At 31.2% G+C, this 24,340-nt stretch overlaps 3 protein-coding genes and 4 non-coding genes across 8 annotated transcripts; 2 read left to right on the forward strand and 5 right to left on the reverse strand.

Annotated features, from left to right (window-relative positions):
- Window positions 1-1,380: 1,380 nt before the first annotated feature.
- On the reverse strand, window positions 1,381-5,538 carry LOC108451880 (ALA-interacting subunit 3-like). Of its 2 annotated transcripts, none has more exons than XM_053028200.1 (9): window positions 5,329-5,538; window positions 4,969-5,071; window positions 4,504-4,562; window positions 4,326-4,400; window positions 4,117-4,230; window positions 3,719-3,789; window positions 2,821-3,118; window positions 2,231-2,520; window positions 1,381-1,766 (listed from the first exon to the last, which is right to left on the reverse strand). In XM_053028200.1, exons 2-9 carry the CDS (start codon window positions 5,054-5,056, stop codon window positions 1,712-1,714), a joined length of 1,050 nt encoding a protein of 349 aa, XP_052884160.1. In that variant the 5' UTR covers window positions 5,057-5,071; window positions 5,329-5,538; the 3' UTR covers window positions 1,381-1,711. The 2 variants fall into 2 exon arrangements, with proteins under 2 accessions (XP_052884160.1, XP_017605070.1); XM_017749581.2 differs by having other exon boundaries at window positions 4,969-5,076; window positions 5,329-5,537.
- Window positions 5,539-11,861: 6,323 nt separating this feature from the next.
- Window positions 11,862-17,459, forward strand: LOC108451881 (nifU-like protein 4, mitochondrial). Its single transcript, XM_017749582.2, has 6 exons — window positions 11,862-12,190; window positions 12,299-12,460; window positions 14,161-14,336; window positions 16,054-16,157; window positions 16,273-16,384; window positions 17,139-17,459. The coding sequence occupies exons 1-6, from the start codon at window positions 11,980-11,982 to the stop codon at window positions 17,211-17,213; spliced, it is 840 nt and encodes a 279-aa protein (XP_017605071.1). The 5' UTR covers window positions 11,862-11,979; the 3' UTR covers window positions 17,214-17,459.
- Window positions 17,460-18,376: 917 nt separating this feature from the next.
- TRNAI-AAU (transfer RNA isoleucine (anticodon AAU)) lies at window positions 18,377-18,450 on the reverse strand. Its single transcript has one exon. It is a non-coding gene; the product is annotated as a tRNA-Ile (tRNA).
- Window positions 18,451-18,540: 90 nt separating this feature from the next.
- Window positions 18,541-18,614, reverse strand: TRNAI-AAU (transfer RNA isoleucine (anticodon AAU)). The gene has a single exon. It is a non-coding gene; the product is annotated as a tRNA-Ile (tRNA).
- Window positions 18,615-18,847: 233 nt separating this feature from the next.
- Window positions 18,848-18,921, reverse strand: TRNAI-AAU (transfer RNA isoleucine (anticodon AAU)). The gene has a single exon. It is a non-coding gene; the product is annotated as a tRNA-Ile (tRNA).
- Window positions 18,922-19,030: 109 nt separating this feature from the next.
- On the reverse strand, window positions 19,031-19,104 carry TRNAI-AAU (transfer RNA isoleucine (anticodon AAU)). The gene has a single exon. It is a non-coding gene; the product is annotated as a tRNA-Ile (tRNA).
- A 46-nt stretch (window positions 19,105-19,150) lies between these two features.
- Window positions 19,151-24,325, forward strand: LOC108451882 (ribonuclease H2 subunit A). The gene is made up of 8 exons (XM_017749583.2): window positions 19,151-19,449; window positions 19,568-19,639; window positions 20,165-20,288; window positions 20,379-20,466; window positions 22,784-22,921; window positions 23,005-23,092; window positions 23,190-23,310; window positions 23,998-24,325. The coding sequence occupies exons 1-8, from the start codon at window positions 19,365-19,367 to the stop codon at window positions 24,173-24,175; spliced, it is 894 nt and encodes a 297-aa protein (XP_017605072.1). The 5' UTR covers window positions 19,151-19,364; the 3' UTR covers window positions 24,176-24,325.
- The last annotated feature ends 15 nt before the right edge of the window (window positions 24,326-24,340 follow it).

Below are 24,340 nucleotides of genomic sequence, written 5' to 3' on the forward strand. Positions count from 1 at the left end.
AAATACAAACTAAAGATTAAATGGTTTGTTTGGGAGCAATAAAATATAGAAACATACTTAAACAAATTACGAAATTTAAGAGATTTTTATAATTATTTTAACCAAATGCATTACTTGTTTCAAATTTTGTTCTTTTCTATAAAATGTCTTCAGATTTTATATTCTTTTTCAAATTTATTTGCATAAAATATCTTCAGATTCTTTTTAACTTTTTCTTTTGCAAAATATCTTCAGATATTTGGCGCTGCAAAAGGAGGTGTGAGTTTATTACATCACCTTGACTGCTAACACTTAAAATTGTAATTCATTGCCAAAATTTCCTTGTACTGATGTCACCTACAACTCACAATATTAAATAAACATAAAGAAAATATTTTATATAAAAGCCTAGCCAACAACCACTTGATCCGGTCACAAAAATAGTATGTTATAGACGTAAGAATTTAGATTTGATTCTGAACGATCTCATTTTCCTGCCTAATTATTATAAAAAAAAAAGTCTAAATTTGGTGAATTTCCCCAATCCTTTCAAAATTATATATTAGATGTTTCCTATCATATCAATATTTGATTATTCACCCAGTTGCTTTTGGCTTTTGTTTTGTTAAATAACTGATTTTTTTAAAAGAGTTTATTATACATTTTCTAAATATAATTCTCTTTTAAATTTGTATCAAATTTTAAAAGATTCTAATTACATTTTAAACTATTAAGGTTATATCATTTAGATCATTTTATTGTTAAATTCGTTAAATCTTATTTGACATAAATTAAAATGAAATTTTAAAAGAAAATAAAACATTAAAATGAAAAAAAGTTAAATGAAAATTAAAAGAAAAATAAAACATCGTCGTGAAACAAAAAGTAAAGAAAAGAAGTTTCACTCTTCACTCTTTTTTCTTTTTTTTAGTTTTAACTTTTTAAGTTATGGGCAACATTTTACTTTTCCTTTTTTTTATTTTTAATGTTTTATTTTAAAATATTTTTAGTCGAATTAATTTATTTTAAATTATATCACATAAAATAATTTAATAATTAAATTAAGGATTTAGTAATAAAATATTATTGATATAATTTTGAATTAAAACACGTTAAAGTTTAAGATTAATTTAGAACAGTTTAATAATAGAAAGAACTCATTGATCTTCAATAGTTTGGAAATATAGTTAAGTTTGGGAGTCAATTTGAAATTTTCTAGTGCAATTAACTGGTATTAAAGTTTGAGATTAAATTAGAATGGAAGGGTTAGTGATTTGTGTAACAATATTTGTGGTTTTTCATGTTATAATTATAATGATTCATACTAAAAGTGAAAAAAATTTATGTCGGCACAGCTTCAATGTTTAAGCTTGTACCAAAAACATATCATCTTTATACAAATTTTAAGTCACGAGCTTAATCGAGTGTTCTTTATTGTCCCTCCTTGGGTTAAGAAAAATACAAGGATTTAGTGAATATGCCTTACTTTCCCTTCGCATTTAAAAAATGAACCAAACGTGAAACATAATAGTTGCAGGATTGAATATCTTTGTGCCGGGGTGTTGCTGAAATTTTACATAAAAATCTGTCATTGTTCCTAGGGTTTAAAATACACAAATGTATCAGGCAAACACAAACTATTATATATATATATAGGCCATTTTAATACATCAACCCATCAACCCAACTGTAATCATTGGTGATGAGAGGTTCCAGGTTCTTCTTGCCTTGCTTAATGTCCTCCTGGATTTCTGTTCCATGACAAATACGATGGGTCTCCTAGTCGCCTGAAATGGTAACACAATACCTCATCAGTTACAACTACCCAAAATTATATTATGATACTCGGACTTGGGTGTGAATGCTGGATATGAGTAAATGTCAGAAATGGATACAGTTCACTTGTTTTAAAAAGAACATCCTAGCCTAATTTATATCGCTAACATGTTAGCTTCAAGTTCAAAGGAAAAAAGAAAAGGTAGACTTGAAAATGCCGCTTAAAAGAGGGGGACAAAGCTATGCTAAATTGTAGAGAAAAAAACGACTAAAAAAATTCTACAAGTTTAGGGTTTAGATGCTATGATACCTAGCAAATACCCTAAACATCCTAGCCTAATTTGTATCACTAACATGTTAGCTTCACCTCCTCAGCTACTAGAAATTATTAACAGATAACAGCAGCCTTCGATAATATTTTGAAGTCTAGATGCCGTTTGACTATAGGTAGTACGAAAATGACCAAAGAAATTACCTTGGCTTAACAAGGTAGACAACAGTGAAAGACAACGCCAAAAAGAAGCACAGCCCGCCAACAGTGAGATAAGCAATGCCAAGGAAGTCGTTTTTTCCACCAAGCCAGCTAGTAGTTGAAAGCACTAGTTTTTTCTTGCCATTGAAACTGTAAGTATTGTAGTTGTTATCCAATGTCACAACTATTTGATCATTTGGTTGGAGATCCTGTTCAATCTTCCCATACAATTTTCTAAATGTTGGCAGAGCAGCAGTTCGCATCCAAACAATGAGGTCTTCTTGCTCACTTAACTGTTATACAGAAGGAACTGGATAAATTAGGCAGTAGTTCAATGTATGCAGGAAGTAATTCAACAATAAAACAAATACTCCTTCAATGAAAAAAAAAATTGCAACCACGTGGGTGGTTTTTTTTCATGAAAATTGAGATTTGAGTTCCGGGATTTGACATTTGAAAGTTCATAGTATTTTCTTGTTGCTTATTCCATTTTTTTTTTTTTTTGAATTCTACATCACTAGTTGAAGAAACTAAGTAGTTCAGAAAATAAAACAGTAAACTAAATTATGCCAGATTTGAAGATGAAAGCTTACGGGGATAGATGAATTAAGCGTTGCACCACCTTTAAGAGTTCCATTCTGAAAATTTTTGGGAAATACATCTTTCCCGAATTTACTGTCCCTATCACTTTTCCAGGAGATGCCCTTCTTGTTCACCGCCAATTGCTGATTGTTGAGGGAGAAATTATAGGTATCATTAAATAAACTCCAAGCTATAAGACCACAGGGAACAATTGGCTGGTCATTAGACATATCTTCAGGCTTACAAGAACTAACATCATCCCAACTGCTATTTTCTTTCAACTGTGAGTCACTTCGGCTCTTCACATACCTGAGTTATGGAAAGCCATCATCAAACTTGATGAGAAAGAATCATCATAAATAAATGCATTTCCAAAAATGGGAATAGGAAAAAGGAAAAGGAGCAAGAGGTTGAAATGGCTCAAAATAAATACAACAAATGCAGGGCTGAAGACAATGGATTGTCATCAAACCAATGGAAAAGCGAAATCAAGCACACAAGCAAATTTAAAAGCCTAGAAGAAGAGCATGAGAACAGTTCAAAATAAAAATAATTTTTTTTTAGTGCCCCAAAGGGAACATCTCAAACCAATCAAAGAATCCATCAATGCATAAAGTTTTCAAAGATCTAATTACTACCATTCCTTCATAAATCCTAGATCTCACCATTCCTTAAAAGATGTAATATTTTCAATCTACAGGTAGAGAAAATCTGAAGAATGTGGTTCATTCATTGAATATTTTTTTATTATACATTTTGACAAACTACTTCTGGTCCATTAGTTAAAATATTGCATGATGTCTGCTAATGAAAAAAAGGACATCCTTAACATTATTTTAAAGATCAGCCAGCATGCAATAGAGCACATAATGGAGCGCAAAACTTATAGTGAAGGTAGAAAAGATATACCTCCGATGATTCTGGTAGAAATTGTCCAGTTGGTAGTAGACATAGATAGGCTTCTTCATTCGCTTCTTAACCTAGTAAAAGCAACAAGAGAATGGTAAGAAGATATATTTATTTTTCATTTGCCTGCAGGATTTAATTCTGATCATTGATATGCTAATATAATGACGCTGAGACCATGGTTGGGACTGGGAAGAGAGTGTCTTATCAGAATTTAATTTCTTTATATATGCCTGATTGCATAAAGGACATAAGCAAAGCAGTCAATTTATTCCCTAAAACCATAGTTGGATAACTAGGAGTTACTTCCAGGATTTGATTTCTTTAATATGTGCTTGCTTGTCTATATCATGCATTCATCACTTGATGTTCTGAAGAGAGAAGCTGTATAAGAAACTTACTGTCAATGTTCTGTTGCATTGTTTGGTCAAATTACTTTGTATGAATGTGACCTTATCATTTTTGTAGCCGTCCGGTACACATGCAGTTTCATACCGATCAATGATTTCAACGACCTGATAAAGAAAAATGAAAATGAACGCTTAACCAATATAAAAAGGAAGACAACTGAATATTGCAAGATTCTTTTTTTTTTATCTTATAATCATACATCTCGAGAAGCAAACAGAGAGACCACTCCAATAGGAATGAAGACAATGCTAACAAGCATAAAGGCTGATATGACCTGCATAACAAGAAAAGCCATATTTAACGAAAACAGTTTTCCAGAAATGCCAACGAATTGCAACGAAACCATTGTTTATGGACTCGAAATAATAAAGACCCACCCATCGTGGCGTGAGGATTGGCTTGCAAGCTGGAAGCTCTTGCTGAGTGAACTTAGAGTCTGAGATGAAAATCAAACAGATAAAAGAAGGGGTTATTATCACAATCAAGAGCTACTAAAACAAAAGATTTGATAAATTATTCTTCAGTTCTAATATCTAAAATTACAAGCACAAAAGGCAATATCAGGGTCTAATGAACAGTTAGATTTGACTAATAATACCAGTAAATCCAATAAGCCCTAATTATAAATCTAAGGATTTGAAATCTAACTTTGGAACAAATTATAACACAAAACTAACAACAAAAAACACAAAACAGACAAACAGTCAAACAATCACACAGCAAAACTAGAGCAAATACAAGAATTTTAAAAAGAAAAAAAAAGATGATAAATCGCAGAAAAGCTAAAAACAAGTAGCAAAGTCAAACTACGCAGGCGATAAGAAGAAAAGAAAGGAGATTACATTTGGGTCGCTTGGAATTTCTTCTAGGAGCAGCAGAATCAGCGGATCCAACACCTCCAGCGCTAGATGATGGTGTACTGGAACTCATTGGATCAACCTTTTACTTCTCTAAACAAAAAAACAATTTATGATCTGAGAGAAAAAAAAGGAACAAAAAAGCAAAAGAAGAATAGATAATTGTAGATGGGGGGTTTGGGAGAAGATTGCTAGGCAGTAGCAATTAAAGAGGAAAGAAAATAGAAAAGAAAAATCAAAGTAAAAGAAAAAGAAAAAAAAAAGAAAAATTCAAAGAAAGTATATACTAATGTTGGGGTTAATTTTGACTTTGAAAAGAGAAAAGAAAAGGAAGTTTCTTCATACGATGGGGGCGGCACCAAATATTATTGTACGCGTCCTGGTGTCTAACTCCTTCAACTCTTGGGGATCGTCTAGAAGACGTTTGTGTTAACAACTAAAATTATTTGTCGAAACACAGCTTACTTGGTCAAACCTCTGCTTTGCCATTATCGCTCATTACATCAGTTTGAAAAACGTGCTTTGTATCCTGCATATTTTTAAAATGCAGTAATTTTATATTTTTAATAGAATTTTAGGGTTTTTTTTTTCTTTAAAATTTTTTTTCTTCTTATGATTTCTAGAAGAATTAAATTAAGACAAACCAAATGGATGTATACATTTAGGGAAAATATTTGGTGGAGTGCAAAGGTAGTTTTAGACTATAATTAAGTTAAGAGTTAATAAGTGTAGTATGGAGTATAATAAAATATTAAAATATATTTAATTTTTAAAATTATTTATGAAATAAAAAATATAATAGTAATGTATGAAATATTTATTTATATATTTAAATTGGACTTCTTATTTTAAAAAAAAATAAAGAAATGTAACAAGAAGGTTCATACGATCAATAAATAAATAAATGCCTGAATTTTCAATGTTAGGCTTAGAGGCTAATTTGGGTGTTTCTGGGGCAATCATCTAGCGGGGAAGTGAGTTCCATGCATTCAACGAGTGATAGCCTCGGCGACGGTGGAGGTTAAACGGATGATTTAGGAAGGGGAACAAGTATGAGGGACTAAATTGATAGTTGGATCGCCGGCTCGTATAGGCAAATCCCGGGCACCACAAGTGTTGATGCCAATTTTACAGGCCCTACATGATGGACTTCTTTTATATAAAAATGCAAACATAGTAAAATTTGAATCTTGGATCAGACCATTAGTTGAGTAATAAATTAGTGTTGATATCAAAGTTATTGACGTGAGTTTCTTTTTCTTCATTTATAATTATTCACTTGTATACAAAACTTGAAGTTAAGCCGTCACTGCAATTATTAGCCTTGTGACTCTCATTAAGGAATTTGAGAACCATTGCAAACACATGTTTAGGAAGAGGAACGAGGGTGCAATACTCTTACTCGCTTTGGGTATAAGCTTTCAAATCCTTCTTTTAAGGACTCTACTTTTCGTTTGTTTTATTTTGGTTAAATTTTGTTATTATTCTTTATAATAAATTTAATCTTTATACTTTTATTTGATTATTTTTAGTTATTGTATTTTTAAAATTTTAAAATTTAAGTCATCACTGAACAATAATTTGTTAAATTTATCAAGTAAAGTTTGCTATTTCCAAAATTTGATGCGCTAAACATTTTGTCATATGTGTAATGTTATGTTAGCTTATTATTTCCACATATTACTCACTAAAAATTCAGTTAATGAATTAATGACTGTCATTTGCATTAAAATTGAAAAGTACAGGGGCTTGAATGATTCAATTGGATAAAAAAGACTAAATTTACAACATATGAATAATACAAGACTAGCAATTAAATTTAACCGTTCTTGGAAAGACTAAAATTTCAAAAATTAAAAGTATAAGAACTAAAATTAATCAAATAAAAATATAAAACTAAATCCACAACTTTTACAAAATACAAGGAATAATAGCATAATTTATGCTTTCATATTTTATTTTCTTATATAAATCTACACTAGAATTGAATGTTTAAATCCCTTTTATTATCATATTGTTTTGTTTTAAAGTAATAAATGTTTGTTTGTTTTAAAGATAAAAAGGGTTGGGCTCATGTCTACATCCTTTCTCTTAAACCTAAATTAAACTACTTAATTTAAGTATTAAGCTTAAAAGTTTTGTTATCCCAAATCAATATCAAATTCAAAACAAGCATAACTATTATTATCTGAAAACTAAACATTTTCCTATCTCGATTTGTAATTAATCTTTTCCATGAATTCTTGATGTGTGATTAATTTTCTCCTTAAAATATTTTTAATTTATTTATGTAATTCTTGATTTTCTTAAAATGAAATTTTTTATAGTTTATAATTTTTAAATTTGTAACGGTGAAATTATATTTTGGCACTTCTAAAATAAAATAAAAATTTAATTTAATTTTTAAAATTATTAAAATATAAATTATTAAAATAATAAAATTACAATTTTACTAAATATATAATTTAATAGTGATTCCTAAAAAAATTTGTTGGCCTCTGACTTATGCAATCAATTGTTGGTCACCAACAGTTATATTATACAGAATAGCAACTTGAAAATAAGAGATTAGGTGAGTTCTTTTTTTTTCTTTTTTTCTTTTTTAAGATAAGATGAGATGTTGAACTGCGTAGCCTATATTCAGTTCACTCGTTAGGATACGAATATACCTAAGGTAGCTTAATACAAGCTAATTTTTAATTGGTTAAATTCTTCTATTAGTCTCTATACTTTATAAATGTTATGAATTTAACCAATTCTTCTATTAGTCTCTATACTTTATAAATGTTATGAATTTAGTCCATGTACTTTAATTTGATCAATTTTACTTCTTCTACTTTTTGAATCGGTCAATTTTAGTCATTGTACTTTTTGAATTTTGAAGTTTTAAAGTGTTGACCCAAACAGTGGATGTTAAATCTATTTAGTTAAGTTCAATTACTACTTACTGGTCATGTATTATGCGTACAGTTGTAGATTTAGTCATTATTCTCTAATTACATCATTCTAAGTCCTTATATTTTTCAAATTTTGAAATTGTGATATTGATGCAAAAAGACCGTTATTAATCCATTAATTAAATTTTAATGAGTAAGATATGGAAATAACAAATTGACATGGCATTACACAACTTAACGGAATGATTTTAACAATTCTTGTTTGGTGAGTACTGAAATTTTAAAACTTAAAAAATATAGAAACTATAAATAACCAAATTAAAGTATAATGACTAAATTTACATTTTCCGTAAAGTACAAGGATTAATAGAAGAATTTTAACCTATTTAATTCAACAGCAATGGAAGTGGGTTGGATGTGATTAATATTTAGTCACGTGTTATTATTATTTTTCATTTGATTATTACATCAAATTATCCACAATTTCGATCAGTTGTTTTAAATTCATAAAATTCTATTTCTGCTTACAATCCATCACAAATAATAATAATAATAATAATAATAATAATAATAATAATAATAATAATAATAATACAATTTCCTTAGCACACAAGAAAAAAATCTATAATGTAATCATACCGCTTTTCTTTATCCTTTCAACTTTGAATTATTTTTTGTTTCTTAACCCTTTTTAGTTGCTTTAATATCTATTGTGATCATTGTACCATAATGAAATTCCCACTTTGGCCACATTGGTCCCTCTACTTTCATTCCATCTATCATGCTAGCACCTAACTATATTCGTTAAAAAAGTTCCACGCAGAGATATAAATATATAGAATGTTCGATAAATAATTCATGAATAATTTGATTTTTTTGTTTATTTTCGTTTATTTTAAGACACGTATATTAAATAAATCGAACATAAATAAAGCTTGTTCAACTCAATTATATTCATGAACATTTTTTTGTTTAAATTCATTTAATAAATCATTTAAAGTTTATTTGTTTTTCGATTATTATATATTAATGAATTGTTATTGTTTGTGTTCTTATTTTATTTATAAGATAATTATTAATCATTGTATTTGATTATTTTTATATCTAAAATTTAGGCTCCATTTATTTCACTCCGGAAAATAATTTCTGAAAATTTATTTTTATGAAAAATCTAATATTTTTGGTGTTTGGATGAATTTGTGTAAAATATTTTCATTATTTGGTAGATTTCTTAAAAATAGTTCATAAAAGTTGTTTTCAATAAATCAAACATACATTTGAGATTTTATTTTTTATTGTTTAATTGAATTTATTTTTATCTATAATTTCATATTTTACATTGTTTTTACATATATTAAAAATATTATGCTAATTCGAGGTTCATTACTACGTCATTTTTAATTATATGAATACCAAGTGAGTATTTTTATTTAAAATGTGATATCAAAAAATTGACCACAAAATTTAACATGTCAATAATTGGACTTGATTTTCAAATTTAAAAAGTAAAGGGACTAAATTCTTGAAAATAAAAGTATAATGACTAAATTGTAAATCTGTGAAGTGTACATAAACTTATGACATATTTTAAACTTTATACTATAAAATATTTATTATTAATATATTTATAATTGTAATAAATATTTATTATTAAAATATTAATATTGAATATTTTCTATAATACGTGAATAATATTATTTAAAATTGTTATTTTTAAATTTATTATTAAAATAAAATTGAAATATTAAATAATTTATTATAATAAATTATATTTATTATATTAATAATGTATTATATGACTAAATATAAATAATTAAATTAAATAGGTATGTTTAATAATATTGAAAATATAATATTTTAATAATTTTAAATATTTTTAAAAATAAAAATAAAATTTATTATCAATATAATAATATTAAGCTTGAATTAAGTTAATTTTATATAAAAATAAAATTACTTATAATGAACTCTTTTTCAAAAATGACTTATGTTTTTCAAAATGATAAGTCATTTTACAGGAAAAAAGACTTATTTTACATTGACCTGTAAATCATTTACTGTTGACCAAACTATTTTCTGTTAAACAAACACAAAAAAATATAGAAAACATATTCCGTTAAACTTTTTACATGTAATCAAATAAACTCTAAGATATATATTTATGTTTTATTTGCTTGTTTATTATTCCATGAACATTATTTATTCATGAACATGTTCCTCGACATAATATTTGTAAGCAATGTCACCAGAATCTCATCAAAAGTTGTTGAAATTTGACAAACTATGTCACCAGAATCTCATCAAAAATGGTTGAAATTTGACAAACTATAAAACTAACCCAAACAAAATAGATGGGTTTTAAGAAAAATAGATTAAAACATAAAGATTTCAAAAAATCTAAACCAAAACTCACCTTAATTGCTAAAATTCAAGATTGATTTAAACTTCCTATTCTTTAGGGTTAGCTTTTCCCAAAATCCCAAAATAGATAAACTATCAAAATAGTTACTTTTATTTGTCTTAAGTTACATTTCAGTCACTTATGTTTGAAATATTATATTTTAGTCACTTATGTTATCGTGTTGTAACATTTGAGTAACTAAGTTTTTAATTGCCGTTAACCGTGTAACGATAAGCTAACTTGGCACATTAAATTATCATTTCAAACGAAAATTTTAGGTTAAATTCTACAATTGGTCCCTATAATTTTTAATTTTGAGCAATTTAATTTTTTTCTTTCATGTTCTTTTAACTTTCATTTTTTTCCTTTCTCTTATGTTCCTCCCTTTGTTTTTCTCCCTTCTTCATTTCATTTAACGTAGTTTTTCCATACTTTCTATTTGTTAAAACTAGTCCACAAGCTTACCTCACTAAAAAAAATTAAATTGTTCAAAAAAAAGAATAAGGACTAGTGTAATTATGAATAAACCTTAAAACTATGGCTTGGTCTCATTATCAAATATAGATTCTGGAGTACGATTATATGTAGGAAGATTCTAGCACCCCTACAATGCCCATTTGAATACACTATGGAACGTTTGGTTTGCTGAATCTTAGATTACATTCCGCAATAGGATTACGAGAATGCAAGATTGCAAGTGATATGTGAGATTACCTTGTTTAGTTCATTTGGTTAAAATGTAAGATTCAGATATTTAGTTAATTGAACATAAGAAAACCTAAAAGCAAATTTTACTATATTGTCTTTGTTATGAAATATGGACCCATTAATCGAATAATTAAATTAGCTACTAAGAGAACAATTTAGTTCACCAAATTAATATAATCCTAATAACTGAAAAGAATAACCTAAAATCCTGTAAAGAAAAAAATGAATTTAGTTGAAAGCTTTGATTTTAGTGAAATTTTTATGGAAACAATAATTTAAATCACAAACAATAAAGTAAACAAGCTTCAAACTTCAATCTATAGCAATAATATTAGATTAATCAGATAAGCATTAGTAATTGTTCTTGATTAAATAAATTAAACTCATAACAAAAAGAAATTTGGAATTTAAAAGTTAATTGAACTTATGAACAATGCAACACAAAGGAAGGGATGACAATGATGGCTATTATACAAGATCTCTAATTTCTACTTATCTCTCTCTATATTCTCCTTAATTAATTAAATAAAGATTTATAACAATCGAAAGAACATTTATAATATAACTAGACGATATATAGGAGAAGTTGAAAATCTAACTCGAGAGGAAAATGAATATACATGAGAGGCTTAAAGTTAAAATTGGGAAGAGAGGTTATGAATTTTGATTTTTCAAATTTATGAGAGGAAAAAGGAGAAGGAAAAAAATATATTTGATTTTTGTGTTAAAATATAATAAAAAATATAAAATAATTTTATCTTAAAATTTATATTTAATTATAATATAAGATAAAAAATGATGAGAATGTTAAAATCCAAAATCTGCAATGGAATACAAGACAGTAATTTTATACTCGGCCAACTAAACTTGGTTATTAGAATTAAAATTAGAATACTTTTGAACCCGACCCGGCCATTATCAGGTCTCGAATTCTCAACTTGATAGCCGAAGACGCCTTTCGAATTTTACTTGATAACGAGGGTAGTTTCCATGAAAGGAGTTGGGAGATTGATTAGTCGAGCTGTATCTCATCGGCAAACATGCCGATCGGTCGCCCCTTCCGAGTTAATTTCTCGTCGCCTCATGTTCTCTTCCTCAAGAACGCCGTCCTTGCTGGCTGTCGGAAACCCAAGCTCCGTCCTTTCCTCCAATTCTGAGTCTTTAGCATCTTTGCCATCTCTCAAGTGGAACCATTTTATAGGTTCATCTGTTTGGTTTTGTCTTTGCTGATTGTCCTTTTTGCCTTTGGGGTCGAATTTGTTTCTCAGTTATCTGATGGGTTTTTCACTTTTTTATTTTCGGGTTGCAGGCCAAAGGAGAAGCATGTTTATTCAAACTCAATCAACACCCAATCCTTCGTCTTTGATGTTTTATCCAGGGAAAGCGGTGATGGAAGTCGGGAGTGCTGATTTCCCAAATGCCCGTTCTGCAATGACTTCACCATTGGCCAAGGCCTTGTATGGAATTGACGGTAAGAAGCTTACCCTGTCAAGTTGCAGTTGAATTAGAGGGAGAGTGAGGATCTTAGACTGCAAGAACTAATCTATTGTACCGCTATATATGTCATGTTGTCTGTGTAGAAATGAAACTATGGCTATTATATTACGGAATATGGGATGAGAGAGGGCTACCTCTCATTGTGTGACGCAATTTCATATAATACCAAAATATCGTTAAGGAATGGAAAGGGCCAAGGTGAACTGGCTTCTGGTCAATCAGGTTTTAAATCTTACAACGATGTCCCAGTTGGTGAACTAATAAAGCTTCCCGAGATCATTTGGTTAAGCTTGATTATCTTGAAAGTAAAAACTGGGTTGGTTTTTATTTTGGGATTTGAAGCTCTATTTCTCTTATTCATCTGTTTATTGGATTATTTGTAAGAATCATATTAAATAGAAATGCATGATGGATTTAGGATTGCTAGCTGCTTTTAAACTAGATTAAATTGCTCAAAATCATCTCTCTAGAATACTAAGCTATGTGATCTTCAGTTTGACTTGATGGTTGTTGAGTTGAATTTGAATGTTGCATGTCGTTAGTAAGAGTGACTAGCTTACACCTTTATAATCTAGACTAACTTTCAAGTGATTATACCAAGATGAAGTTTTAAGGGTAAAAATGATAGTTGTTCTCCTGATGGTTTTGAGCGTAGAATTTCTAGCTTATGCTTCATTAGCTTGCATTTCATATGTTTATTCTTCCTTTCTTAATGTTTAACTCTAAGGTTCAAACTGAAACGTAAATGAATGTTTTAAGATTGGAGGGGGACGAATGGCAAGAACATACATATTGTGAATGCTTAATTTTCCAATCAAAAGTAAATATATTATAAATTATTTGGAAAAGGAATGACCTGGCTATTTTCTTCTGAATTTAGTTCCATTACTGGGCTTCGAAAAAGAAAAGAATGAGTTACTAAGCATCGTATAGAGGGATTTGCCTGTTTGTGGAAAGAGAGCTTTTAGAAACATTTGGCTTTTTGGTGTTCCCTGTCTTTAGTTGAATTGTACTCTAGTCTTGAGTTGAAGATTTTGATCGAGTTTGTTCATGTTTATTGGGATTTTCAGGTTGCTATGAATCTGGTTTAATCCTGTTGTGCCTATTTTTCCTCTTCCACATATAATACTTTAGTTCTGTTCTTTTGATGTTTTCTTTAACCATTTTGGAGGTTGTCGTCGGTGTAGAAAGAACCACAGGAAAAGTCGCAGGCTTTGTGAGTAATAACTATAATTTATAGGTCACGTAGGTTTGATTTATGATAGAGCATGTGATTAGAAAAGTTGTGAAGAAGAATGCTAGTCTTCTTTAAAAGATGTTTTGAATAGCAGCATGATTCTTTTTTGTTGCCCAACCATTGTAAAATATTTTAAAGGAGTATCATATAATGGTGTATTGCAGGAAAGTGGGGGTATCTTAATAGAAACAACATTGATTCATTTCTGTTGGCTTCCATCACAACAAAATTTCTGAGCCATTTCTTTTGATTAATTAATTGATTAAGGTATTACTTGAAATGAAATTAGAAGTTAAAAGTTGGATGAAGATGATACTATTTTTTGTCTGTCATTTTTCAAACTTTATCAAAGTGTTTTTGCAATTACTTGAATTGAATATTCAATTATATTTTGATTGGTGAATGGATGAATTTAATCTCGTTTCCTTGAAATGCAGGTATCACTCGAGTTTTCTTTGGATCTGATTTTATCACTGTAACAAAGTCTGATGATGCTTCTTGGGATCTCCTCAAGCCAGAAATTTTTGCTGCTATTATGGACTTTTATTCCTCTGGACAACCATTATTTCTAGACTCAAAAACTGCATCATCCATGGACACTGCTATCCATGAGGTACTTTTTCTAATTTCAGTTTTTCTTATGTTTTGAAGAGTTTAAATCTATTTGTTGGCTGTGACTGTTTGACGTGGTCTGCCATAACTTCTTGCTTTTCTCACCTTCTATCTGATTATTTTAAGATGGGTGGTTTCTTTGAAACTTTGTACTGTGCTATCATGTTTTCAAAGCTTTGAAGAAGGCACAGATTGAATGAAATAGGCATTTGCTTTTCAGCTTGAGCTTATCTTGTGTCTAAAATTTATGTCATAGCCACTGAAAGAAGTTTCAAATTGCACTATTTAGGCATGATCCTTCTGCAATTGCTGCAAAACCATTCTCTCTCCTTTCATATATTTTATAGGTTTTTGTAGGATTGAGCAAATAGTCAGTTGGATTGACTAAAACACTGAACTGGAGCCTAGTTGCTTCATTTTCTTCAGTTTGGTTTAAAAAATAGAAAACACAAAATGACCAAATAAAACACTGAAACAGACCCTAGTTGGCTCATTTGCTTTGGTTTGGTCGTTTTGGGTAGAGGTTGGTTTGTTAAGTCGGGTTAAATAGGTTTATTTGATTATTTTTCTTTTCTATTTTTTAAACCAAACTGACCAAACAAACCACCACCTATTAAAAAAAAAAATTTGTATATTGTATTTATATTCTTAAACCCAACCCATTAATGGAATTGTTGTGCTACCCATATCCCACCGGACCAATCCATAATCATACAACTGCTACACCGTATTCAACCCAAACCTAATTAGTACCTAAAACAGAAAAGAACCCGTCTATAGTCCCTTCTATCTTCTTTCTTTTCCAAACTCTGCCTAGCTGTCTTTGCCTCTTCATGCCTCACCCTCAGTCCCTCTTTGGCCAGTGCATCGACTTCACAGGCTCAACCTCACTCATTCCTTCACGCCTTCTGCCTCATTTGCCCACTGGCCTGCTTCTCATATTGCTATACTTTATATGCCTCTGCATTTCTAAATGTTCATTGTCTTATTAATGGCAATTATTTGTATCTGTGTTCTCTGGAATCTGGATATTCCTACTTGGCTTAAGAGTGTCAAGTTATAGATACTTGTAAAATTACAAAAGACAGCAATAAAGAGCTTTCATGTTCCTGATTTAAAAAAAGAAAAAGAAAAAAAGAAACCTAGACAAGTCTTTCTTGGTCATGTTGCTTGGTTAGTTTCTGTTGCCCTTGTTCTGTCTCTCATTGTGTACTCCCAAAGATTTTCTAGCAGCTCTCTCAAAGTTGCAAATAGACAAAACTGAACAGATCAAACCATTTGATTTTGGTTTGGTTATTTCGTTCCTTAGATTGATTTCGGTCAGTTTGGTTACTCATGAATATTTGCTCATTTCGTTCGGTTTTGCATATTTTTTTAAACCAAATAAACTAAAATGTCCAGATACTCTCCCCTATTTGATGTTTTATTCTCATATGTATCTTTAATCTTAGAATAAGCTAGTGGGAGAACAAAAGAAGAATTATATTTGAAGATGAAAGGAAGTGAAAATGTACTAGTGTGGAAGGCAAAAATATGGAAGAGTAATATCAGTTATCGAACATTGTTGACTGGGAGATATAATAGATGTGCTTATCTTCTCTACTTGTGGAGAATATCACTCCTTACTTGCTTCATCAGTATCTTTATTTATCAGAAACACTACCTCATAATTATGAAGGTCTGTGAATCAATCATGTAAATGCTACTGCATGATGCAGGATGACTCTGAAACAGTTGCAATGATCAAAGAGTTGTTGGAGACTCGAATTCGACCAGCAGTGCAAGATGATGGTGGGGATATTGAATATCGGGGATTTGATCCGTAAACTTCCTTTTATCCTTATTTGGTTTAAATTATTTTCTGATATCTACACATACTTTGTTTTTTCGCTTTTTTGTACTATCATTGATTGAACGTGTCCTGTTCACATTTGTAGAGACACAGGAATAGTGAAATTGAAAATGCAAGGAGCATGCAGTGGCTGCCCCAGCTCATCCGTCACTTTGAAATCCGGCATTGAAAATATGCTAATGCATTATGTTCCTGAGGTAATATCTAATGACCGTCCTTATACTTTATTCAGAATTTATTTGGTATGAATATGGATGCAGAGAATAGCATAATTCACCCATATTTGAAAAGGGGAGTGATTGGTTTGAATTTGTTTGTGTTTAATACACACTGAATCATGGAAATAGAAAAGGATAAATATTCGGGTAGTGCATGCTAATGTTAATATGATCAAAATTTTAAAAATGATTGGATAATAAGTTTTATAGGTCAAATTACCCTTGTTTGTGCCATATCACTGTCTAGCTGTATCTGTTGTAAGCAGATTCCTATCAGAATGCAGCCATAATGATGGTGAATAGCGGGTCTACTGTTTTTGGTTGTGATCAAGATTTGAATAATGACGGTTTCGCTGATGTCTATGCATATCATGGCAGCATCTTTGTCGTGTATCTGATATTCTGTTATCTTTTAGTTAGTGAAAATTTGTTCTGAGGGATTCAATCGTCACAATCTGTTAACAAGTATGCGTATGCTCTATTTTGACTTAAATAATCGCGCAGACAATTGACTTTGTCTCTCATTCCATTCTTGAATTTCGAAGCATACACTGTTCTAGGACGTAAAAGTGTATGTTATTGCTTTACTAGCTTATTCTATTGATTTCGAGCAAGTCATTTCCCCAAAGATAGCCACATGTAGCTTGCTTGTTAATTTGTCAGGGAATTATCGAGTAGATCTAGAACTCAGCATCCTTTCTAACTGGTTTCTTTACGGACTATCCTGATACAGGTAAAGGGCGTCGAGCAAGAATTTGATGCTGAAGATGAAGATGAGGATGCTGCATTAGCTGGTAAGTTGGAATAGTTCAAAGCTTAATCATCTCCTTTCACTCTGCCCATAGAGTAATCGGATGAAATAACGAGTTCAAGGACTACCAGCGGCTCTCCTGTGTAGGGTTAACAAACTATTATATGTTGGTAGAGAATCATGTCCATTCCTTGATTTAGTTGCTGTAACATGTATTCGAGAGCAAGGCCGAAGCTAATAACCATACATGCATTATACTACTTGAGAGTATATGAAATGATTTAAATGATCTTTTCTCGTGAATTTCGGGATTTTGTTCCCGGTTGAGATGATCATTAAGTTGATCCTAGAACACGAATTTAATCCTGTTAGTTCATATAGTTACCCTTAAAGGATAATGTCCAATAAATTTGTAGTTCAAGTCTTTTTCTGACTTCATTTTGCCAGAAAACATGGACGGTTGTGTTGGAAATAAAAAATAACAAGTTCCAACCATGACGAAATATGATGAAATATTAAAATATTTTTTATTAAATAATAATTTGAGTTTAACTGAATTTATAAAAACTTTATCCAAAATTTAGAGAGTGATATTAACATTATTAGAAAGAAAATTAAATGTTTAACAGGCTATCGATTTTATAATACCGATCACTTGAAATGAATAGTATAGTAGGTACTCAAAATAAAGTTAATTAATAGAAAATTTAAGAGGAAAAAATTAAACAAATTCGTACTCTTTTTCTTAATGAAAAATAATTTATACTCTCCTATTTAGATATTTCATTTTGTGACTCTTAACTAGCAAGAGATAATATAAATGCTATAAATAGAAATTTATTAATAATTTTCAATCTTTTGTTGTCCAGAAAGATTTTCGTGCTTTGTATTTCCAAAAGGGTAAATATTAAAACTGGAAATAACCAAAATGGAATGTTAAAATTAAACAGGATTTGCGTGACCCAGGCATCTTTAAGTGGGGCAAACGACATCGTTTGCGTTAAAGGATAAGAGGGGAAATAAAAGAGGTCTGAGACCTCGGAAAAAACTGAAGTACATTTGAACCTTGCAGGACTCGAAACTGGCCTTCGCGTTATTAGCACGACGATCTAACCAGCAGACCTAATAAGCCGCTATGTTGTTGTCTAAATTCTATTTTATTAACTAATGTAAAACGCTGCCGTTTTCCAAAAAAAAAACGAAAAGAAAATAGCGCATAATGGCCCATGCAGGTCTCGAACCTGCGACCTTCGCGTTATTAGCACGACACTCTAACCAGCTGAGCTAATAGGCCGTTGGTGTTCACGACCAAATTCTGTTTTACTAAATACTGTAAAACTTTGCCGTTTTCCAGAAAACAAAAACGAAAGAAAAAAGCACTTAATGGCCCATGCAGGTCTCGAACCTGCGACCTTCGCGTTATTAGCACGACGCTCTAACCAGCTGAGCTAATAGGCCACTGGTGTTCACGCCCAAATTCTGTTCTTCTAAATAGTGTAAAACGGTGCCGTTTTCCAGAAAACAAAAACGAAAGTAAAAAGCACTTAATGGCCCACCTGCGACCTTCGCGTTATTAGCACGACGCTCTAACCAGCTGAGCTAATAGGCCATTGGTGTTCACGCTCAAATTCAGTTTTAATAAATACTATAAAACGTTGCCGGAAACAAAAACGAAAGAAAAAAGCACTGAATGGCCCATGCAGGTCTCGAACCTGCGACCTTCGCGTTATTAGCACGACGCTCTAACCAGCTGAGCTAATAGGCCGTTGGTGTTATGGCCCAAATTTTGTTTTTTAAATACTAGGAATGTTGCCGTTTTCTAAAAATCAAAAAATTGAAGAAAAAAGCGCCCAATGGCCGACGAAAGTACGAAATGGCCGATGCAGGTCTCGAACCTGCGACCTTCGCGTTATTAGCACGACGCTCTAACCAGCTGAGTTAATAGACCTTTATGTCTGTATAAGTTTGTCTTATATTTTGATTATGATTTCTTACTAAAAAGTTCCCTGCACGATTTGTTTTACGAATGGAAACAATTGTGTGACAGCGCAGAGAAGCAAACCACAACCCTATGATTTCTGGCGGGAAAATTGTGAAAATTATTATAGTAACAAAAAAAATGAGGAAGTCTTTAAATTTCAGTAATAGCTAAAGCAGCCATGGCGTTTGAGTGATTCAGTTTACTTTTTGTAGAATACAAATAGAGAAATGGGATCGGAAGCTCCTCTCCCCAAATGGGCATCTACTCCTTGCATTATGGGCATTGATGAAGCCGGGCGTGGCCCTGTTTTAGGTTTTCTTCTCTCCCTTTTCTTCCTTTTCTTCGATTTCATTTGATTTTCCCCAGTTTTTACTATCTCACGTTACCCATGTTTCGTCCATCAATTTTCTTTTGGTTTTGTTTGTTTCAGGACCCATGGTGTATGGTTGCCTTTACTGTGCTCGCTCTTATCAGAAAACTCTTGCTTCCTTGAATTTTGCTGGTTCAGAATATATTTTCTTTTTTTTTTCCTTTTTAATCCCTTTTTTAGATTAATTTTGTCTCAAAATTTAAACCTTTATATGATGATATATTATGCGGCTAGGCACTTGAAATGCATACTGTAGAATGTGAAATTCAATTGTTTTGGTTGGTGTAAGCATATAAAATTTAGTGAAGATAAGAGCTTCTTTGAGGAAATTAGCACTTGAGTATGGAAATTTTGGTCTGATTTTCTTTCAAAAGCTTTTTTCGCAGTAAAAAAAATCCTAATTTAATTGATTGGTGGTTTTGATGAAAGGATTGTCTTTGTTTCTTCGTTTCAAGCTATAAAGCATCTAATTTGTTAATTTCATGTAAAAAAATTGCAATTTGAAAAGAAGTTGTGGTTTTGATAAAAGGATTGTCCTCCTTTCTTCATCTCATGCTATAAAGCGTCTACTTTGGTAACTTCATGGGAAAGTTACTTGTCAATTTAAAAGAAGTTGTATAGTTTCATGAGTTTTATGGCATCCTTTTGTGTTTATAGATTCAAAGACTCTAAAGGAAGAGAAGAGGGAAGAATTGTTTGAGAATTTAAAAGCTGATGAATCGATAGGGTGGTCTGTTGATGTTATAGATCCAAGGGAGCTCTCAGCTAAAATGCTAAAGAAGTCAGTTATTCAAATTGTAATATCTTTTAGCTTTTCCTCTCTGTATTTTTCTTTTCTCTTACAAGATTTCACACGTTTGATCATCAATAGGAATAAGGTGAACCTGAATGAGATATCACATGATTCTGCAATCGGTCTCATCAATAGGGTATTGAACATGGGAGTTCTTCTAACTGAGGTACAACTTCTTTTAACCTTTCTAAAATGAGCTGGCTGTTGATTGCATCTGTTAGTTTAATACGAATTTTACATGTATTTTTGGTGCTTCACAAGCAAAACAAAATAAAGTAAATGGCATGTTGTTATTGTTATGAGATATTACATTGTTCGAATAGTTGTTTGCTTTTCAATGCTGTAAGGTAATATCAATTTTCAGTTGGAATAGATGCCCGAATATCCTTGGATGATTATATACAAGGAAAGTTTGGCAGAAATACTGACTCTACTGCGTAACAAGTCATAAAACTCTAATTGTTTTTAGTTGTGGCAGATATTGCTTGAATATTCTGATCAATCTAAAGGTATAACGAGGTTAATGAAAGAAAATGGGGACTGGTAATAGGATTTTATTCCTAGGGTTTGAATGCTCAAGTGGTAAATATTACTTGAATATTCTGATTTACTCCTAGATTGTCAGTGCACAAGCAGTTAAAAATAGTTAGTTTACCATGCAATAATCAACATCTTTAAACCTTTGTTCTTTCATGCATCCAAGTATTGCATAAGCCATACCTCAAGCAATGGATGCAAGCTTCTCATCCAAGATTCAAAACAATCATTGACCTAATTCGTCAAACATTTGGAGATATAAAAGATAGAAGCAGAACATTACTGTATAAAGCTAGAACTGCAACCATTTTGGAAAGAATATTGACGTGTTTTAAACATGCCTAGCTATTTTATTTGCTGAAAAGCCTTGTAACGCAATTTCAAATTTCAGTAAGTTACAACAAAAATAAGTTGTTTCAGATTAGGTCATACCTAAAATGTACAAGAAATTTTACAAAATGCAAACTTGGCACCATTACCGTGTCAACAGTAAATTTATATTCATGAACTTGGTATAACATACAAGCATGGATATGAAAAAGGGAACAATTGCAACCTAGCTATCTAAGCTGCAATATTGAAAGAGAAACAATTTAGTAAGCTATAAAGATCAATAAGGAAGCTAGTGATAATATTTAATTAAATATGCCCAGATAAGCATGAATGGAAGCAAGCCAAACTAAGGTATTTTCAGCACACTAACAAGACAAACAAAAGAGCTTTAAGAATATCGTTTCAGGCAGTTAAGAACAGATGTCAAAATTAATGATTCAGATACTGAAAGTACACAATGACAATTGTAGAGTTTACAACACTGAAAATGTATTAAAATAGAATTAGCATAACATTCTTATAAATAAGAACAGAGATGGATATTTTCGAAGCAAATTGTTTTGAATCCTGTTTTGGATGTCATATAATGATCTAGCTAGTCAAAAGATCTAAACATTCATTATTTCTCTTCAAAGTAACATAGTGGAACTTAAACTCACGTGGATGCATATAAACTGGTCAAACTCCTATAATAAGGGACTATTAGTTGCTCAAACTCAAAACACCATTTTCTAAGGTCCCCAGAAGTGAACTGGATGGGTCAAAGCTCCTGTCAAACATATTGTAGAATGATGAGATTCTGCACTAATTTGATAGAAATCAGGAAATCTCAACAAAATTGTCTAGAAAAATCTGACGTACTAAATTAAGCTATTATAGCCAATTAACATTAGATTGAGGAATATAGTAGCTTCCATGATCGGCTATAGGTTGAGATGTTTGAATGCTGGAAACATGCTTTTTGCGCTGAAAATTTGTATTTCAGCCCAAAGAGGGCAATAGCAGTCTCTTCCGCAAAATCAAATTAAACAGTGTAATAATGTCAAGCAAAATTCAAAAATAAATGTTGAATCAAATATCGCCTAGAATTCACAATGACTGCCATTATTAGATACAGTGAAATCTAATTAGAACAAAGGGTGTCTAAGCTTGAATTGGAATGAAGGCAGGTATTAATAAAACCCAAGGATTGTTAAGTAGAATTAGCTACTTGTCTAACTAAAGCGAAATAAAAGAATCTTCCAGATTTCTGATACTCTCAGCTGCACAAGAGGTGTGCATCCCTTATTTTCTCTCCATTTCAGCTGCTGTCATTGCGATTTGGAGAAATTTGGAGATTACCGTTAAAGTCTATTAATCACAAACTTATTTTCAACTTATTTTCAGTCATCATGTGTTAAGTGAAGTGGAAATATTTTTATGACACCTATGTCTAGGAGAGGATGGAAAACCCTTGCTTAGGTAGCAAAGGCAAAAGACATTATCGGATGTTCTTCCAAAGTATCCTTTTAAAATTAATGTTAGGCAAGATTTGAAGATCTAGCTACACTGTTTTGTTTAAAGGTTTTTTGGGGAATCCTAAAAAAGGGAACATTTTAATGTCCCTGTTTCAGGTTTACCTTGATACAGTTGGAGATGCTGACAAGTATAGAATCAAACTGTCTGAAAGATTTCCATCCATCAAATTTGTTGTTGCAAAGAAGGCTGATAGTCTTTATCCAGTTGTGAGTGGGGCAAGCATAGTGGCTAAGGTCAGTTCCCTTTTCCAAGGCGTCACCTTCAGCTCATCTTGAACTGCTTTCATTTTTATTTTATTTTTTATTTAACCATGCAGGTAACCAGAGACAGAGCCTTGCGAGAATGGGTGCTGGAGGAAACTTCTGAAAACATGCATAGGAGTTTTGGTTCTGGATATCCAGGAGGTCGAAAGTGCTTGACATTATCTTATTTCATCTTTTTCTTTTTCCTATTAGAAAAGGTTAACTAAACAAGGAATCTTGTCATCTTTGATTCGGCTAGATTCTGAAACAAAGGCTTGGCTGGCACATCATAAACACTCAATATTTGGATTCCCAACACTAGTCCGCTTCAGTTGGGGTACTTGCACTTCATATTACAAGGATATGGTTGAAGTGTTATGGTATTTGCTCAAACACTCAAATTCTATTTACTTTTTAACACTTCCACATAATTGTGCATGGCCCTTTCTTCACAATGTTTATGAAGTTTAAGTGTTCTTGTGCTTTAATCAAGGAAATTCCATGATTTATTGTTCTGTAGAAAGAAGAAAAAGCATAAATTACAATCCTCTGGTTAGTATAAAAGTAAAGACATTATTACCTTGATATGCCTTTAGAATTATGTATTCTCTATGTTTAGGGATAGGTCTACAAATGGGCTGAACTGACTGGTGTAATGCTTAGAATAGATGGTTGATCTTTATTTGAGTTTGGTTGAATTCTGCAAAGACGGTTTTACCTTAGCTGCTAAGCTGAATTAATTTTTTTTCATATTGCATTAAGCTTTAGCTATCGTAAAAGTTGATCATTTACCAGAGATGTAGAAATGAATTTGGTTTGCTTTATACAAGGTTTAAAAAAACCTGACTGGAGGTCAATCTGGTAAGACCTCGATCATCAGTCTAATTGGTTCAACCATATGAACCAGCCGGTTTAATTTAAAAAATTCTACTAGTAAGTAAATAACTTTATTTTTAAATAAGTGCTAGATATATTAAATCATTGATAAAAATACATATTTGGCTTAATGGTATGGTCTTTAATATAAAATTAAGAAGGCTTGAATTGCATCCTATTCTATATGTTAGGGAATCTGATAAGGTGGATGAAGATGTTGGTTATGGCAGCAGTGGGAAGCAATTGAAACTAAGTAATATTGGTTTCGGCAAGGCGTCGAAGCGGAAAATTGAAGAAATAGAATCAAGTGGTAAAGGGAGATGTAAGTTCTTCCATTCTCGTAAGCTTGAGCAACTCACTCATTTCTAGGAATGCACTTTGATTCCATAACTTGGTTTCTTGGTTGAATCCCTTTGATTTACTTTGTGATTTATTATATATGAATTTCTAGATAGAACTCCTTGGCCATACATCTTATTCTTGATTATGCAATATATATTCCTAATTTAGATGGTAGAATATTTAACTTTGCCG

Source organism: Gossypium arboreum, chromosome 5 (assembly GCF_025698485.1).
Source record: "Gossypium arboreum isolate Shixiya-1 chromosome 5, ASM2569848v2, whole genome shotgun sequence".
In the NCBI taxonomy this organism is placed as follows: Eukaryota; Viridiplantae; Streptophyta; class Magnoliopsida; order Malvales; family Malvaceae; genus Gossypium; species Gossypium arboreum.